Source organism: Colletotrichum chrysophilum (assembly GCF_026319265.1).
Source record: "Colletotrichum chrysophilum strain AFK26 chromosome Unknown scaffold_18, whole genome shotgun sequence".
Lineage (NCBI taxonomy): Eukaryota > Fungi > Ascomycota > Sordariomycetes > Glomerellales > Glomerellaceae > Colletotrichum > Colletotrichum chrysophilum.
In genome coordinates this window covers 481,971-499,847 of record NW_026517305.1, presented here as the reverse complement: position 1 = coordinate 499,847, position 17,877 = coordinate 481,971, and the positions used below count along the sequence as shown (strand labels likewise).

Sequence of the window (17,877 nt, the reverse complement as noted above, 5' to 3'; positions counted from 1 at the left end):
GTTGAGGTTCAACTGAGACTCTGCACAAAGGATTCAAATTTTCAAGGGCCATAGAAATGATATGAGTAGTTGTTCAAGCGCCTGGGGAAACTCTGTACGCTATCTTTGCGCCGTGGCGTAGATCCTCTTTATCTGATCTCCTGTCTCAAGGCGGGTTTCTTGCCGCGCGATCAGACACGCTGACTTGGCTGATAGAAGCCGAGAACGACTTCCTAGAAGGGTAGCGCATTGGGATGACTGATCTCATGCATTAGACTTTAGAGTGCCAGCTGCGGCGAACCGCCGGCAAGGGCATCCCCCGTTCTCGACGTCGTTCCTACGCTGCAAGATTAAAATAACAAGTTGTGAGCGTCTAACTTGGCTCATCTGCCCTATCATTGGTCTGCAACCTGCCTTAGACAGATGTCGCCCTTAACTTATTTCTGACAACAAATGAGACTTAGGTCGCGCGAGAGAAAGGAATACCAACCGCGGGATCTTCGTCATCTAGCTCCGAATCAGATCCGTCTCCGAATCCTGTGTCAGGTCTCGGCACTTGGTCTATTCGAGATATTTTATCCGGTGTTCCTATACTGTCGATATTACCTGCTCATGGGTGATCGCTTTGGACTAGCTCTTAACAGAGATCAATCGATAAAACGCCCAGGTAGTTTGGGTATCCCCTGCACGGGGGCAACCGAACGGTATAAGCCGCGGTACTATACAGGATGACTCTGACTCGGGAGAGAGGGCTTAACTGGTTCAAGCTTCAGATGAAACAGGGTGCCCCGGCCATGAGGTAAGATAGCGGGACACTGCGCCCACTTCTTCGAGAGGTCCACGCCAAAGAAACATGTCGGAACGGGAGCACTGCAAACATGGCGGGGCATCTTTCAGCTGGTGTGAATCAATGATGTCAAGGTACGACCGTTGTTGTTGTTGGTTGTTGCTGGAAGTCTTACTTCCGAGTGGGATGCCCTAGTGCTTGGGGCCATATTACCTGCCCGAACAACTTGAGACGGGATCAACATCATTATTTTTGGACATTCTCGGCAATCAATAAAAGATTCGTCCAGTAAACAGGTGCCAGTTGAACGGCACACAAATACGTTTGAAAAAGAATGGGCGAGGGCTCCCGTGAGGTACCATCGGGCAGTTTTGATACATGACAACACCGAAAATAGGACAGTTTGTCGGCAAGTGGATTACGATTGTCTGCCCAAGATTGACAAGCAGAGTGGCATAGCAAGCAGTGGACTAGATACTAGACAAGACGGGAAGCAAAATGAAACTTTTTCAAACCTCATAGTCCTTCATCTAGCATGACTGTACTAGAAAAGAGAAGCCTTCATTTCACTTCCACCTGAACGTGGCTGCTGCGTTCAGTGACTTTGCGTTTGCGCGAGAGCATCTGTCATCAGCCTCATTCTTAATTATCAGCCAAAGCTTTTTGATCTCAATTGCCCAGGAAGTTGCGTCCTGCGCAACGTGGACAGATTAACTCAGCTTTGGCTGGTACGTGCGAGGGTGCGTCCCGAACGAACTCCAGAACGCCGAAGAACGCCGTTTGGCTGAGATCCTCCAGGGTTTGCAAGTTATCCTAAGCAGGGCCAATTGGATCTTGCGGGTAGCAGCCTGGGTGACTGATCTCAAACTCAGCTATTGCGGGAGACGAGTGACAGCATTGCGACATCGATATCATCCGAGACTTTGATCGAGCATAAAAGCTTTCAGCAGCTAGGGGCTGGAATACTACGTTATGTAGGCTGGTCCCTTGCCCATGTATCCGCAGCAAAAAGAGAGTCGGCTGGGATGTTCACTTTGAGGATGGGAAAGGTGTGCTCTTGCTGCGCCCCGATGTCTGAGCGAGTTGCCTCGCTGGAGGGTCGATTTTACTGGTGCCATTAGACAATGCAGAATCAATTGCTACCACGGCAAATACAGTGGAACACTTCTAGACAGCCTCAGGGGCGCAGAGGAACGCTACACGGCATGGCTGCACCGAACGTTGGATGTCCCTTGATCTGTATTCACGGGCACTAAAAGACTTGGCTATGCCAAGCAGCCAGGTATTGATCTTTGCGCATCAGTCAGCTTTCGATTAGCCCCCGCGCATCGTGTTTGCTGGCTTTCCCTGATCTGCCCCTCTTGTTGAAACATTTTCGCATCCTTTCAGCTGCGGGACCTAAAAGCCCCATGGTGCGGCGGGCAATAGGCTACGGGCGATCGTCCTTTAGCGCCGCTAGCAAAACGCGGGGATTCAGCATGGTGAAGCTGGAAGGTGTCACCCCAGGCTCAGCCAGGCCAGGCCAGGCCAGGCCAGTGTACGACTGGGAGCTATCGCCGCAGGTTTTGGGTGACAAGGATATCCATTGTAAGTTGGCGTTTCGCATGAGAAAAATATATGATTCAGCTCATATTGCCGTGGCTATTGTTGAAGATCCGCTGGTTGAGAAGCAATTGGCTGGGGCGAGTCCGAGTCGAAGCGTGTCGTGCTGCCAGTTGGATCAAAATACTGGTGGAATGTGGGGGAGGTCGCGGCTTTTGGTGAGTGAGTCTCGGTGAAGTCGGGTCCGGGTGTCATGTGGGATTACCTCTTGTGCCAGTGAGGTGACGTGACTAGGCGCGGAGGCGGTGAAGAAGCGTAAGACACGGCCCGAGTACGATGGATTCGTGGCGACGTCTGCGTACTTGTGCACATTCCGCCTTGTTCTTTGGGGTTTTGCCTTTCATACTTATCCATACTCGTTCGATTCATTCGATTCTGATTTCACCTGAATTGTGTGAAATGCATCCGTCGACGGTGCAACGGTCTCTCCACAAGCCTCTCGTCCTACATGTGAACCAGGCAATCGGGAGCGGAGCGACTGAAATGACATCATGTCGCAAGGGGCTTGAAATGCTCGATTGATTGGCAATCGGCTGGGCCATTTTCACAGCCTGCGCTCTGCATCTTGAATTCGTATGACAATCCGCAAACAAAAGGCCTGCGCTGCAAGGCCTCTAGCTCAGTCGCCCAGCAATCATATCTCGGAGTGGACACAAACCGCGTCAGTTGCTGGACCACAGATCGTGATCCCGATCTCATCGGGCTGAACAACACCGTGTCTTGCTATGACGCTGGGCATCACGTGAGCGGGCGGGTCACCGAGCCAATTGCACGCGGAGATGCTGCGACCAACTTGCTACCTTGGTGTTCTGCCGTGCTGCCTTCTCTTTCGTCACCTCAGATCTTCCTTCGGCATTCATTGATAAATTGACATGATGGAATCGATGGCTTCCTCGTCTGCTAATCTCTTTATCGACAATCGCAACATTTGAGCACCATGTCGCGAAAATTAGCACCGTTGCTCCCAGCCGTCGACAGTTCGGGGCTGTCGCCTTTCGACATTTCGCGCGAAGATCAGGCGAAGAGGAAACGCGTCGGTACAGACATTGCCTGCAATCCATGTCGTAAAAGAAAGACACGCGTGAGCTGGGAATTGTTGTTCATCCTTCATTGTCGCTGCTAATCCCTCATGGCGTTGATTTTGTAGTGTGATGGATTGCGTCCAGCCTGCCAGGCATGTCTCAAACGATCAACCGAATGCATATACGTCGAAAAGAAGGAGGGAACGAAGACCGCACAGTCGCCCGAGGTCCTCCAAGAGCTCTTCGATCTCATGCGAAGTGTTCCAGAGGATCAGGCCTTGCAAATACTCTGGTCACTGAGGTCCAATGATGACCTGGCTTCGGTTCTCGCTGCCGCAAAGGCCGGCGTGCGCAAAAAGGCCCATCCTCCCGATCAATCCTCGATGAGATCAAAGCTGCCAAAAGAATCATCTTTGGAGCTAGAGCTGATGGTCAAGAACCCAACCGCCTACCCAAAACCCAAATCGTCCCTCACGGCATTGGAACGTGCCGGCCTGCTCGGTCCCAAAAGGCTCCGCCGGTCAAAGTCCCTAGACCACCAGTATGTATGTCCCGTCGTGCTCCAATCTGCTGCTATACAGCTTCGTATGAGGCTGACGTTCCCACCGATCCCACATGGACCTAAGTCCTGTGCCTCATGGCAATCTGGCGTCCGTCAAAAGCACGATCATTGGGCCCGTGAACGGCTCATTCGGTCGTCGGTATGATCCTGTTCATTTGAATGGACGTTCAGATTCAGCCTCGGCCCAACAAGCGTCTCCTGAGCTATGCGATCCCCGCCTCCATCATCTTAAAATCAGCTTCTGGACAGACGTGCCTATCACAGACGACTATGCGAAACAAGTGATATCATTGTACATGATGACAGACCATCCTTTGTTAGGCGTCTTCGACCCGAATCTGTTTATTACCGACCTTGTAGACCAGAAAGATACACACTGTTCTCCTCTTCTTGTTAACTCGCTGTTGTATTGGGGATGTGTAAGTAAAAGGGGCTCGAATTCCTGTCTAAGACTCGCCGAAGAGTTACTAACAGTAGATGGATGAAAAATTAGCAAATGTATACTGCCATTGAGGAGAATGCAAATGAACTTGCAGAATCATTCTGCAAAGAAGCAGAAAGGCTGTGGTTAACCCAGAAGAAAAATGATTCACTGCTCAACGCGGCCAGCTCCCAGCTGTTGAGTCTTGCTTACTTGGGACATGGGAAGGATCATTACGTACTCAAATATCTTTCCACTGCTCTGCGTATGGGCACTCGCTTGTGCCTGTTCGGGGTCGAGGCGCCGCAAGCAATAAACAACATCAAACGGTTGTCACCAGAGATGCAAAGAGCAAGCTCATTCACCGCATGGGGGGTGTTTAATTGGGGGGTGTGCGTGTGTCTTTGCCCCGATTTGCCTTAATCCCAGCAGCTAACAGTGTAGACTCATGGCCCTATTTTATCAACAACCCGGGCTGGAGTACCCTGGTCATCCGCCGGTACTTCCAATTCCAGGGGTTTTAAGATCGGATTCTCCTAGCCCTGGATCGAGTAGCCTGCGTGCCGATCCTTCGGAAGCACTTCCTCCATACATGGGCAGCACCTTTTCTACATTATGCCAGTTCTGGCGCATCCTTCACGGCGTCACATTATCCTACTATAAGGACAAGCCGACTTCGTTACCCGAGCACGCGTCGATCGATTTTGCGGAGTTCAAATACCGCGAGCTCCTGGCGTGGATAGAAGGACTACCATCTGACCAGGCCTTGAAAGATCATTCCCCTCACCATGTTGTTGTCTTGCAGTACGAGCCCTACTTTATTCTAAATCTTTCACGATGATACTGACGCTTTTTCACCAGCATCTGGTTCCATGCCGCCATTCTGGACCTCTTCCGACCCTTCCTACAGAGCACCGCCCGCGAACGACAGCGCCTCAAGACATTTTCTGCTCGCCGCAGCTATCCTGAAGCAGCATTCAACGCCTCTGTCAACCAGTTGAAGCAACTTGTTGTGAGGTATCGGTGCAATTACGAGTCTTCCGCCTACACAATACTTTGGCAGACGGCCTTGATATACGTCGCAAACGCGGTCCTTCACAACACTGAGGATCCCGAATGGCGACTTTATTTTCTGGCTTGTATATATGGATACGAGGGTTTGAGAACATCATACCGGGTTGCCGAAGTCATCTCTCGAGGACTATTAACCATGTCGCTCCAAGAGGGCGACATATCTGGCAGCGAGGCACGGCATTTGCTCAAGCAAGTGACTGAACCCGAAGGCGCCGGCGGCAAGGGCGATGTGAGAGCTACTTTTATGGCAGATCTTGATTTAGCGATGACTGATCCTGAGGCGGCGAAGGTGGAGAATTTGGCCAAAAGATTCGAAGATGTGGCTTTATTTAGCGACTTCACGACCATGGACGATGAAGAGGCACGGAGGTTCCAACGGATAGAAACACCAGATTGAGCGGAGTGAAACACGTCTGCATTAATATTATCTATTCAGCTGACTCTGGCTGACCAATTGCTTCCCTCATCCTTCGCGTATAAATATGTGCAAGAAAGACCCAAACTCCGTGGTTGTCCCAGCCAACCTTCTCAATCCTAGAACCTACAACTCTTGATTAGTCAACGCCCGGATGTGGAATACAATGTGACACTTACGAAAAGCTTTCATTATAGAACCAGACCTCTTCAGCTGCGGCCTTTCCTTGCATGATGCGTTGCTGTGCAGTTGCAGCGCATTGCCTTAAATCAAAGACCATAGAGGATGGTCCACAGACGACCATGCCCACTGTCCCTTGCTTCTCGGTTGTTGCTTGCGCAATCAATGGAATGCTCGGCCGTCCTGCCAGGGTTTGAATATTGATCGGACCCGTAGTAACACTTCCTGTCGTCGAGACGGCCGTTGAGTGATCCATAACTTCCTTATCATTTGGCGTTCCGGGCTCGGACGCGGAGGGTAAAGTTTGGCTTGACGGGCTTGTCTCATGAACCTTGACAACCACACGCATCGCCTTGATGTCTTCCGTCGCAGCATGCCGTTCGGCAATATCGTTCAAAGCTTGGCAGTACCACTCTCGGAAGCCAGGATCTCTTGAAACCACAACCACCTCGAGTTCCGATCCGACGTAATGTCTTTCCATGAAGTGTTCAATCATTGGCAATGAGAATCCAGCACCGGCTCCACCAGCAACAACCAGTGTTCTGTCAAAGCCTTTGAACCATCTGCTGGTCACCCCTCCGTAAGGTCCGTCGAGAAGAACAGGTACTGACATGCCAGGAGATTTCTCTGCAAGCTTTGCCAATCTACCAGTTATTCCGCCTCTGGGTTGCAAGTAAAAGACCATTTGACTGCGTTTACCACGCTGAGGAACCGAAGAGATAGTAAACGGGTGCGCGGTGAGTGCATGGAGGCCGCATGTTAGGAAGCGTAGGTACACGTGTTGTCCGGGGGTCCACTTCGTATTGGTCTCAACGGTGACCATAAGAGAGTCTTGTGTAGCCATGGAAAGACGTGCATGGCTGACCCCATGTTCCATAAAGGTCTTGAACTGCGAATAGAACCAGGAGAGCGAATAAAGGACGGCAGTGGCAATGAAGTAGTCCCAGGACGTAAGACGGAAGTCGCAATGAATAAAGAAGAAGATGAAAAAGACCGCAGCAGCGAAGAGATGTGTTGCCTTGAAGAATTCGTAATACCGGTCGCTTAGGTGGCGTTCACGGGTTAGCTTCACTCCCAGAAGAATTCAACAACCCAGGCAACAGTAACGTACCGGATCCAACGAATAGACATGAAAGTTAGCCAGGCCTGTGCTATTAGAGCAATAACACCGGTAACCCATATTCCTCCATCATTGAATGACTTCACAATGTCTCCCTTCCAGGTATGAAACACGATGAACGGGAATGTATGAACAAGGGCGAGAGCGAACATGGCCCATGCAACCCAGTTGTGCCATAGATTGAGCTTCTCATGTGATATCCCGGTAAGGGTCGAAATCGGGTTTGCTTTGGCGCCGAGGATGCTACAGCTGTCAGCCTTTCTTGTCGGGATACATGATCGCACTTGAGACCACCTACAAGAGGAACGGCATACACGCCAGTGCCATGTACCCAGCTCGTGTGGCAATAGGTGGTGAGTTGCCGAAGCTGATCTGCCTAGTGTTTGGCCAGTAGTAGGGTCGGGGACCTAGAGTCATGGCTAACACCCACCAAGTCAGTCAAACAAACTCCTTCGTCGTCTGAATGGTAAAGTCAGAAGAGTACCTAAGAAGAATACAGCACCCGCGGCACCAAGAATATAGGCTGCCAAAGACTGCGTATTCCATGACCCCATGCGCCAACTTTTGTAAGAGATGAATCGCCCAAAAGACAAGAAACGCAGCCAGGACGAGTTGCGTCTTATCCGTTCGGGGGCGTAGGTTGATGTTAGGTTACCGATAGCGACGATAAGAATGGCTGTGAGGAAGAAGGCGATTGTTGGAAGGCCATATCGATGGTCGGCTTCGTACCAGAAAACCCAGTATGAGGTTTTCAAGGCGCATTGTTCTGGCGTCATGGAGCACATGCCAGCGTCACGGCTTGAGTGCAGCAAGACCGGCTGGTCCAGCCATGGGAGAGACATGTTGATCGTCCTCTTCGATGATGAAAAATTCCGTGCAGATTGAAGAACTCGCCGAACAGCTGTCACCAATACCAGCGAGTCGGGGCTGTTTAATGGGAAGAATCAACCATAAAAATGGCTGGGATAGATTTGCTGGGGCCCTTGGCTCTTTGGTGCCAATAAGCCATCGGGAATTTCTAAACAGCGAGCACGTTGTTGACGTAGCATCGAGAGATATGAAAGAAATAACCACGCGTATTGAGAGTGTTTTTTGATCCATTGTCCGGAAAATCATGTGTTACAACTATCAGGGTGTTGAGCGAGTTTGAGAGAGTTACGAAGCATCCTTCGGCACTAAAGCACCGGGTTCCTACCATTTGATACTACGTTGACTGAGAAAATGGTTTATCATTGGCCCAATCACCAAATCCTGGACATAAGCCACGTGAGAAATGGGTTCGATGTTCGCGTTTCGTTCCCCCACTGTCCCGTTTCGACCCCAGAACGGAACTTGGATGCCGTGTCATCCTATCTAGCGCAAGAAAACTTGCTCATATTGCGCGCCGGCCCCATCACCCGGAAACAAGCATTGATGAGCCGCAGTTGCCATTTTCAGGATGCAATCAAACAAAAAGCTTGAGTTTCTCTTTGCGAACTGCTCCACCATGAGCATGAACTTGCTCAGCAACTTGTTAGCAAACGTTCATTATATTGCGCAGCACTGTTACTTTTCCATATCATAAACTCGCAAAACATCCAACGCGGATGTATTTTGCAGTCTTCGCACCGTCTTCACCTTTACCGAATTGAACAAAGAACCAACGAACTACATTCGACCTTGCTACCTCGACCCTTGACCCGATTTTCCCATCACTCGCATCGAAAGGATCACTCGAGTCAACTGCCCACGATGATGGACATGAATATGGCAACCACAACCGCCATGGCGATGGCAACTTCGACCAGCATGTCTGACAGCATGTCCATGTCTATGGAAGATATGACGATGACGTTTTTCGAATCCTTCACGAGTCCTCTGTACTCCATGTCTTGGTCGCCAACAACGAAGGGACAGTACGCCGGCACTTGCATTTTTCTCATCAGTCTCGCCTGCATCCTGCGATTGCTCTTGGCGCTCAAGCCAATTTTGGAAGAGCGGTTCTGGAGAAACTACCCTGTATACGAGTCGGACAAAGCTTTAGGGCAACATGGTGATGTCGATCCTGGAGCAGGCGTCGCTGTAGTACGGAGAGACATTTGCAGTCGGTGGAGGGGTTGGAGGGCGGGTGCTTCTGCGGCAAGAGCAACCTACGAGGTCATCATTGGCGGTGTTGGTTACCTTCTGTAAGCGCTTTTCGTCTGACTATTAACTCCGGAAATACCGACTAACCTGTCTCCAGCATGCTTGCGATTATGACGATGAATCTCGGTTACTTTCTCTCCGTTCTTGGCGGGATCTGGCTTGGAACCTTTCTGATTGGCGGTCTTGCCAGCAGCAGTGCAACCATTCACTGCTAAAAGCACAATATCCGGACCGACGAAGAAAGGAATGCGAAACGACAATGGGGTCGGAATATTATTTGCTCAGTATCGATTCTTATTGAAATCAATCGCTCACGGATCTACTACGAAGATGCCAGAGTCTTAATACATCACCTCTCTTTCAAGACGTCTCCCTGGCTTCTTCTTCCTCGAATTGAACCAGAACCGTTCCAGCTTTGCAAATATCCTAGCTGATGTTAGCCAATGACATGTATGTTGATGTAGAGGATAACTTACACCCTCCTTGTGCGCCAACTTCTTCACCACACCATTTTGAGGCGATCGAATGACCGTCTCCATTTTCATTGATTCAATGCTGCGATGTTGGGTCAGTCCTCAACGGCTCCATGGTCATGAGAGCGAACTGAACTTACACTACCAACGGGGCACCCTTGGCAACCGTCTGGCCCTCCTCAACCTCGTTCTTCAGGATCTTGCAGGGCATCGGTGCTACCACAGATGCAGTAATCTCCTTGAGTCCAAGGGCCTTCTCAAACCAGGTTGGTGGCATGAGGGCGAGCTCCGTCTTGACGCCGTGTTGAAACACCACGATCTTGGTATCTTGTTCGCTCTGAGGATTTTGCACAACAGTAGACTTGACTCGCTCCGCAGGAAAATATGTCGTTAGTGCGCTCGTTGTTGGTGTGTTTGAGAGAGTTTTGCTGACAAGGTTCTCAAAGACCTCTGGCGTCTCTACTCCCTTTCTTGAAACTCGCGCAGTGAATAACTGATGCGCTGTTTGTGTAATGCTTACGTCGACAATTTCCCCCTCCTGCTCGCTGTATGGATCAAGGACCTTGAAAGCAAGCTTGCGTTCTCCTAATGTGCTTGCTTCCCCGAAGCCCAGACTACCGCCGTGCGGCCCCTCGTTCACAAGCTGTGATGAGAGAGAACCCAGGGCAGCCTGAACGAATACCTCATTCTCGATCGGCCTAGGCTTGAAGAGCTCATCTTTCCACTTCTCGATAAACCCTGTCTCAACATCGCCCTCAATGAAGGCCGGCGATCTACATAGCCGCTTGAGAAACTCGATGTTTGTGCTAAGGCCAACAACCTCGTAGTCACGGAGAGCGAGCTCCATGCGGCGAATGGCAGTCTCTCTGTCCTTGCCCCGGACGATGAGTTTGGCGATCATGCCATCGTAAGCCTCCGAAACGGTGTCTCCCTGGACAAATCCAGCATCGATGCGGATGTCCTCGCTCGTCTTGGGTGTTGTGAGGTGAATCAAATTTCCAGAGTCGGGCATAAATCCTTTCTCGGGGTTCTCGGCATAGATGCGAGCCTCAATGGCGGCACCATGTTGCTTGATATTTTCCATAATTTCTTCCTGTGTCAGGGGCAACTTCTCGCCGGCGGCGACGCGGAACTGCCACTCAACAAGATCGGTACCAGTGACCATCTCGCTAACAGGATGCTCGACCTGAAGACGTGTGTTCATCTCCATGAAATAGAATTCACCGGAGTCTCTGTCCAAAATGAACTCGACGGTGCCGGCGCCAACATAGTTGACCGCCAGCGCAGCTTTCCTTGCCTTCTCCCACAGGTCTAGGCGCGTCGCATCATCCAGGTCTGGCGCGGGAGATTCCTCGAGGATCTTCTGGTGTCGTCTCTGAACACTACAATCGCGCTCTCCCAAGGCAACACAGTTGCCCAGCTTGTCGGCAAACACCTGCACCTCGACATGGCGGGGTCGCACGATGTACTTCTCGACCAGCATGACCTCGCCGCCTTCACCGAATGATGCCCGTGCCTCAGCTCTGGCACTACGAAGCTGGGCAGCAAACTCGTCTTCGGTCAGGACGATGCGCATACCCTTGCCACCACCACCCTTGACACTCTTCAGCAGTACAGGGAACTTGATGTTCTTGGCATGCTGTAAAAGCTGATCTTCTCCCTGCTCCGAGCCATGGTATCCGGGCACGCAAGGAACACCTGCTGCTGTCATGATCTCCTTGCTCCGCGCTTTATCACCCATATCCGCCATGGCCTGAGCCGGCGGGCCAACGAAGACAATGCCCTCCTGCTCGCATCGTTCTGCAAATCTGGAGTTTTCGGACAGAAATCCGTATCCGGGATGCAAGGCCTGGATGCCGTGTTTCTTGGCCAGGGAGATGATGCGCTCGCCGTCGAGGTACGCCCTCGGCTCACCTAGAGCAAGGGAATGCGGGGAACAGGCAGCGTGCTGGCTGGAGCTGTCGGGATCCGTGTACAAGGTCGTCGTCCGGATGCCGAGTCTGTCTGCTGTTTTGTGGATTCGCAGGGCAATCTCGCCGCGGTTGGCGATCAGGAGGGAGGTGATGGGAGTAATTTGGCTCGAGGCTGGGATCGACTGGCCGGCCGCAGAGGAGAGCAGACGAGGGAGGGGTCGGACGAGCCGATGCTTCGCTTTCATCGAGCGCATGATGGGCGGCTGTTGGCTGGTTCCTGAATTCTTGAATCCGACAGTCAATTGATTATCTTGGAAAGATAGTGTAAGGACCTGAAGACGGAGGTTGAAGGAATTGCGAGGCAGCTAAACAATGGGAGTCGGCACGCACCAGACCCAAGACCAAGACCAAGACCGAGGTGTTGAAGGAGCTTCGGTTGGTAGCGCTTGTCTATGCGGTGCCGACAATAGCCGGCGGCGCTGAAAGCCGCTGAAAGGCGACCCCAGACCCCAGAAAGCCCGGACCGCAGCTGCCGGGGTTCCAAGGTACACTGAATTAGCACCTAGGTACGAAATCTTGAAGTCTTCAGCTATTCGGACATTCCCTATGATATTTTGTATTTTATGTGGGCAAGTTATTTAATCTTAGTTCTGGAAGAGTTGTGGAAGTTTGTGTCGCTCGTTGAATCAAGAATGATTATAATGATTGTATGGTGTTCGCGAGCGATGGTGGCTGTTGCTCGCCGCTAATAGGAGAGGGCGCTCGCCGAGATTCTGCATCGCTGATCCTCCCCAACGTGTTCTACATCCCGTGCGCTTCTAGTGTCTCAATGGCAACCGTCAGGTGCTTCATCTGGCTGGCATTATCTTGATACACATCAGTGAAGAATGCAGCTACTCTGGCAACAGAACAGATGAAGGAAGCATCGACGCGCTGATAAGATAAGGGACGAGTATCCTACGTCATCCCGTTTGGGACCCAATCCAGGGCCTGAGTCTGCCCCGCATTAGTCAGCGCCCGAGGGCCATTCTCTGCCCATCTTTCCAGCCCAGCCGATCAATCTCGCAGGGCTTCACTAGGCGCCAGCTCACGATAGCATCAATCACGACCAGCACCACAACGTCGATATGGAGCAACAAGTGCCCCTCAACTACGAGGCCTCGGCCGGCGACACCAACAAGCAGGTCACCGACACTCTCCCTCAGGAGGTCGTCCAATGCCTGGAGAATGCCCGATTCGTAAGCTCGAAGCTGCCCCTCCGTTACTTCGATGAAGCTGTTCAGAGCTGCCAGTCGCGAGAACATCTGCTGATTGAGTTGTGCACACATAGCTTCACCTTGCGACATGCACAGACAACATTCCCAACGTCTCCCTCATGAACTATACCTATCTCCCGTCGTCCACCTACTCGACCGGCCCCGTTATCGTCATGACGACGAACCCGGCTTCAAGAAAGACGCATAACCTTCTCTCAAACCCTAACGTCTCGCTGCTCGTTCACGACTGTATGGGCTCATGCCTACCACAAACCAATTGCGACGATTGCTGATGTTACGTAGGGTCTTCTCACCGCCCCCCAACTCACGGTCGACGTCCCTCCGGCGGCAGCCCCGGTCCCGAGCACCGCTCCAGCCTTGCCTCCCTGCTTCTCAACCTCAACACCGCCGCGGTGTCTAGCATCAGCGCCACCATCAACGGTACTGCGAGACTAGTCGACAACGGCTCCGACGAGGAGAAGTTCTACCGCGAGGCGCATCTCGAGAACAACACCTTCGACGAGGGCCAGACATTCAACCCCAGCGTGCAGGCTGAGGACGGCGGCAGGGGATGCTTTGTTGCGGGAGAGGAGGTGAGAGTTATTGTGGTCACCATCAAGGAGATGAGAATCAGCGACTGGAAGGGTGCTGTACGGGATTACGTCCTTACGGAGGGCGCTCCTGCCACCCAGGTCAACGGCGTAAGGTAGGATAAGTCTTGCAAATGCGACGACGTTGTTGATTGAATTGGGTGCTTGTGAATGTATGTGCGATATTGAGCGCTCTTGGCTTGAATGGAAAAGCTTAAGTCGAGAGTTGTGATTCAAGTCAGGCAGCCTTCATCCTCAGAACGGGGATCGTGCAGTAGTAGTTCCATCATAGTTGACGCGTAAGTTTACTGTAGATGACGCCGATTGGGACAAGGGCCCTCTCGCAACTCGAAGACAGAAACCGGCCATGCAACGTATCACGACCGCCAATCAAGCCTACACGGTAACGAGAGGTTTCAACTCAGCACCGCCAAAACGGCGGCCGTTCAAGCGGCTCGGGATAAGCCGTCGGCGGCGGAACTCCCCCCGGCAACAGGTCCTCCACACCGCGGTAGATCTTTCGGGCGGAAAAGAGCCGGGAGCTGACACCTCTTCGTCCAATTCCCTCCGACCCCTCCGTATCACTGTCAGTTTCTCGGTCAAGCCCCTCCTTCCAAACATGGTAATCCCTTCCCACCCTTTCGTAATATGCATCCCAGAGCGCCTAGCGGGATCGACAAATGCCATGTGTGTTGTTCGGGGACTGTCCGACAGCTACACTGCCTCTGTCGAACCACTACGGCAAATGTGCAATGCAAGCTACGGTTTAATCACCACGCTCTCCAATGAAAAGCTACTGATGTGCTTGGGGGCGAAAACTTTTGCTCTTTCAATCGTAGAGGAGGGGGCTAAAACAAGGTGTTAAGGGCATTTAACCTACCCTCCTGGACCATGCAGTAGCCGCAGGCAAGGTTGAAACATTTCAGGGATCATGGCCACTCGGGGGATTTCTGCAACGGGTTGATATTCGGCAAATTGTTGTGAGCTCTGGCTGGACGCGTCTTTATGCATGTCAAAAACAAGGAGACGCCGCTGAGATTCAAGCAAATGGAGAGACCTAATGCAACGTCGGCTGCCGCCGAAGAAAGCCCGAGCCTGCTCGGGTCTTCAAAGGCCGATCGAAACTATCATGTCGGCAAATGCTGATGGCGGGGGATATGGAGGCGCAGGATGCGACTCGCCAGGACCATCTAGTCCTGGTGTGAGGCAAGTCACCCATTGTTGACTTGCTTTTCACTTCATCTGTCGTGTGTTGGCACATGTTGGGATATCGATCATATTGTAGATAGTATTTACGTTCCTGAACGGTTGTCCAGAACCGTTGGAAACAGAGCATCCCCCAAAAACATCATTGCATCGGCTTCCTCGCAGTGACAAAAGATCTGGATGATGTATTAGCGAGATGGAGACTAGGAAAGAGTTATCGAATGCAGCTTACACTTTTCCGTAAGCCTCGTTCGCCGGGTCCCGCGACTCTTTGTGGACTCTCTGCAAGAGGGCCCGGGTATCATTCTCGTCCCAACCTCCTTTCGCGAATACGGCCAACGAGTAGTTTTCCAGGCCTCCTGTCCGTCAGTGACTGCGTGTGACCTGCCAATCAGAAGGAGAACCTACCATATTCGAGCATCTGGGCAAATTGGGCCCCTTTCCTTACCATCTTCTCGTCGTGACCAACGGCTTGTATCGGCACCAAGTCCGACCAACGGCCAACCTTCTCAAATCCCACATCCGTCAAGATGCTGGGGATCTTGGGTATCGGATCAAAATCCACGCCCGCAATCTGTGCCATCTGCGCAAATCGCAATTCGAACTCGCGACAGCCTGCCATAGGGCCATTCTTTTCCTCCTCGTTGGTCGGTGCCGAGGGCTCGTCCGAGCTGCTGTCGATGAGATCAAAGTACCGCGGCCGCACCTCCGCAAACTCGATCATGCCGCCGGGTTTGAGATGCTCGTACGCCTGTTCGAAAAGGGGCTTCCACTCCGGGACGCCGCCGCCCACAAGGTTGCGCATGTGCACGAAGTCAAGGCTGTTCTTTCCCCTATCCCATGGATCTGTCGCGTCTTCCACCTCAAAAACGACGTTCGAGGGAACGTTGGTCGGCAACAGTGCCGCTGACAAGTCGACACCCATAATCTTGGCCTGAGGGTACTGCTGCGCCATCTCAATCGCCCAATTTCCCGTCCCTGAGCCAATATCAAGGATGTTCAGGGGCTGGTCCTTGGGAAGCTTGGTAGCCGTAAGACTGCCTTCCAAACAGAGTTTGAACAGCTGGTGTTGAATTTCCAGGCGGGCACGTTCAGATTCATCGTTGGGCATGAGAAGAACACCGGACCCGTGGTAAGTGTGGCCGTAGGAGCGGATAGGTGGGAGTTCGTCCACTGAAACGGAACTGTAATCTGAGCCAGCGTCCGAGTCGTCGCTATCATCATCATTGCCGTCGTCGCCTTCGTGGCGATCCGTGGTGTGCCTCTGAGCTGCCCGGGAATGCCGCCTCCGGTTCTTGTGGTCGTCCCGGTCTCTGGGTGCGCCGGGAGGGTCGCCCCTGCGTCCGGTGCTATTGCCGACACCGGGGTCTCCGGCTACGGCGTCTACGTCTTCCCCCATGGACGTGTTGCGGCAAGCCTGTCCAGAATTTCTAGATGGTCAAGAATTCTAAGACGGCTATTGATCAAAGTAGCAGCGTTTCTTCTGTTGAGGATATGGTCTTGACCTAAACTTGTGTTTGCTGTTCTCCTTCTAGCGTATTGAAAGTTGGTGGCGGTACTAGTGGGCTTTGTACTGCCCAAAAGGTGATTGTATGTCTTTGGCGGGTGACAGCGCACGTGGAAAGGCTTCAAAATTCCCGCGAAGAGAGGTAATGAGGAAAGAAGGGGCGATGTCCTGAATGTGTCTCAGACACGGGCAATGTTGGTCTGGCGTACGTCGAATGGGTCAAAGGGTAGCGGATGCCTTGGTTTTGTCTTCCTTGGGGTAAGGTAGGAATTGGTTGATGGTGTTGTTGGTAGTCGGGAGAAAGTGGCCGAGGTGGAGGACAAGGGAAGCCGGTTTGGTTTCAATGCTCGGCGTGCAGATAAAGGGACCGACACAAGGAAGACAAAGAAGGCTTGGCTGAGTCCGCAGGACAAGACCGGACGAGAATGGCAAGGGCTAACATCAAGATTAAGGGGGGGGATGGGAAGAAAAAGAAGAAGGGACGGCTGGGCTCATGAAGGGAGTCAAGAGTCGGGAGGAGCAGTGACAGTGACAGTGACCGGCCGCGGAGACTCGGCCGGTCTTTTCTCGACGGGAATTGTAAGGTACTTGGGCGTGGGATTTGCGACCTGTTGGACTGATCCTTGAAATGTATGGAATGACCACGACGCCCTTCTTTTTCTTCTCTTGGGCTGGCCTGCTACTTGCTGCCAGGACCTGACGCCATCAAATCACTTTCACATCCCGGTCGGAGCACCTACCCCCAGAAGAGTGGGAGCTTGGATGCCATGATTGCCATGGATGGGCCGCCATGAAGCGTGGGACGTGGTGGATGTGTGCCGCCTGGGGCACATGAAAATCAGCCATACGGGGGTTGTTGATTGACATGGCGGAGAGGAAGAAAAAAAAAATTGTTCGAGAACCCCCTCTCAAAAGTCCGATGTGCATGTAGCGAAGAGGGGACAGGGAAAAGAACGGGGCGGTTAGGCTGTGGCTGGCGCTGGTGTTACTGGCTACAGCAAAGAGGGATGGGTTGCATGTGCAGGAGAGAATCTAGACTGCGACCTAAGCTTGCTGCACTAAAAGGAACATGAGAACGGCATCTCTCCGGGGCCTGTCCGTTGCACTCAAGAGCAAGGATGAACTGCAGGGGAGAAAGAGGTGATCAGGACCGGGGCAGACATGGCCTGGCATGGCATGGCCTGGTTCGGAGACAGACGAAGCATACAAAACGCAGGCAGGCTTCGTGTTGATGAGTGTCTGATGAGTGCAGCAGAGAGGGATCGCCAGGGCAAGGTAAGGCAAGGCAGGGCACTCAGACCTTCGCGAGCAAGTCGGCCAGGGACGAGGAGACAGGAGACGCAAATCGGGCAGCCAGTCGAGTCAAAGTCAGAAATCAAATCAAATCATATCCCGGCTCTTCAACCGTTCGCCGTTGCTCTTTTCCAGTCAGATAGTGAGATTTGAGTCTAAGCGCCCTACGCGTACGTATGCCATCTCTGCGACCAAACTCTCTCATCTTTTTCCGTACATGGGATCCCTATTCTCGCCCGTTCAGTATCAAAGGTCAATCTCATCTCCCTCATCCCGTCCCGTCCATCCCACGCCACTTCGTCGCCTCACCCACCCTGGGCCATAGCGCACATCAGCCATAACATCACCTTGTT

At 52.3% G+C, this 17,877-nt stretch overlaps 4 protein-coding genes across 4 annotated transcripts; 2 read left to right on the top strand and 2 right to left on the bottom strand.

The window, feature by feature from the left end:
* Positions 1–4,965: 4,965 nt before the first annotated feature.
* Positions 4,966–5,844, top strand: COL26b_003381 (uncharacterized protein; the record flags this gene model as incomplete). The annotated part of the gene is made up of 2 exons (XM_053176279.1): positions 4,966–5,177; positions 5,235–5,844. 2 exons carry the CDS (start codon positions 4,966–4,968, stop codon positions 5,842–5,844), a joined length of 822 nt encoding a protein of 273 aa, XP_053039900.1.
* A 3,802-nt stretch (positions 5,845–9,646) lies between these two features.
* COL26b_003380 (uncharacterized protein) lies at positions 9,647–11,926 on the bottom strand (the record flags this gene model as incomplete). Its single annotated transcript, XM_053176278.1, has 3 exons — positions 9,647–9,712; positions 9,763–9,841; positions 9,900–11,926. 3 exons carry the CDS (start codon positions 11,924–11,926, stop codon positions 9,647–9,649), a joined length of 2,172 nt encoding a protein of 723 aa, XP_053039899.1.
* Positions 11,927–12,799: 873 nt separating this feature from the next.
* Positions 12,800–13,638, top strand: COL26b_003379 (uncharacterized protein; the record flags this gene model as incomplete). Its single annotated transcript, XM_053176277.1, has 3 exons — positions 12,800–12,910; positions 13,003–13,177; positions 13,232–13,638. The coding sequence occupies 3 exons, from the start codon at positions 12,800–12,802 to the stop codon at positions 13,636–13,638; spliced, it is 693 nt and encodes a 230-aa protein (XP_053039898.1).
* Positions 13,639–14,866: 1,228 nt separating this feature from the next.
* On the bottom strand, positions 14,867–16,123 carry COL26b_003378 (uncharacterized protein; the record flags this gene model as incomplete). The annotated part of the gene is made up of 3 exons (XM_053176276.1): positions 14,867–14,900; positions 14,957–15,083; positions 15,133–16,123. 3 exons carry the CDS (start codon positions 16,121–16,123, stop codon positions 14,867–14,869), a joined length of 1,152 nt encoding a protein of 383 aa, XP_053039897.1.
* Between the last annotated feature and the right edge of the window lie 1,754 nt (positions 16,124–17,877).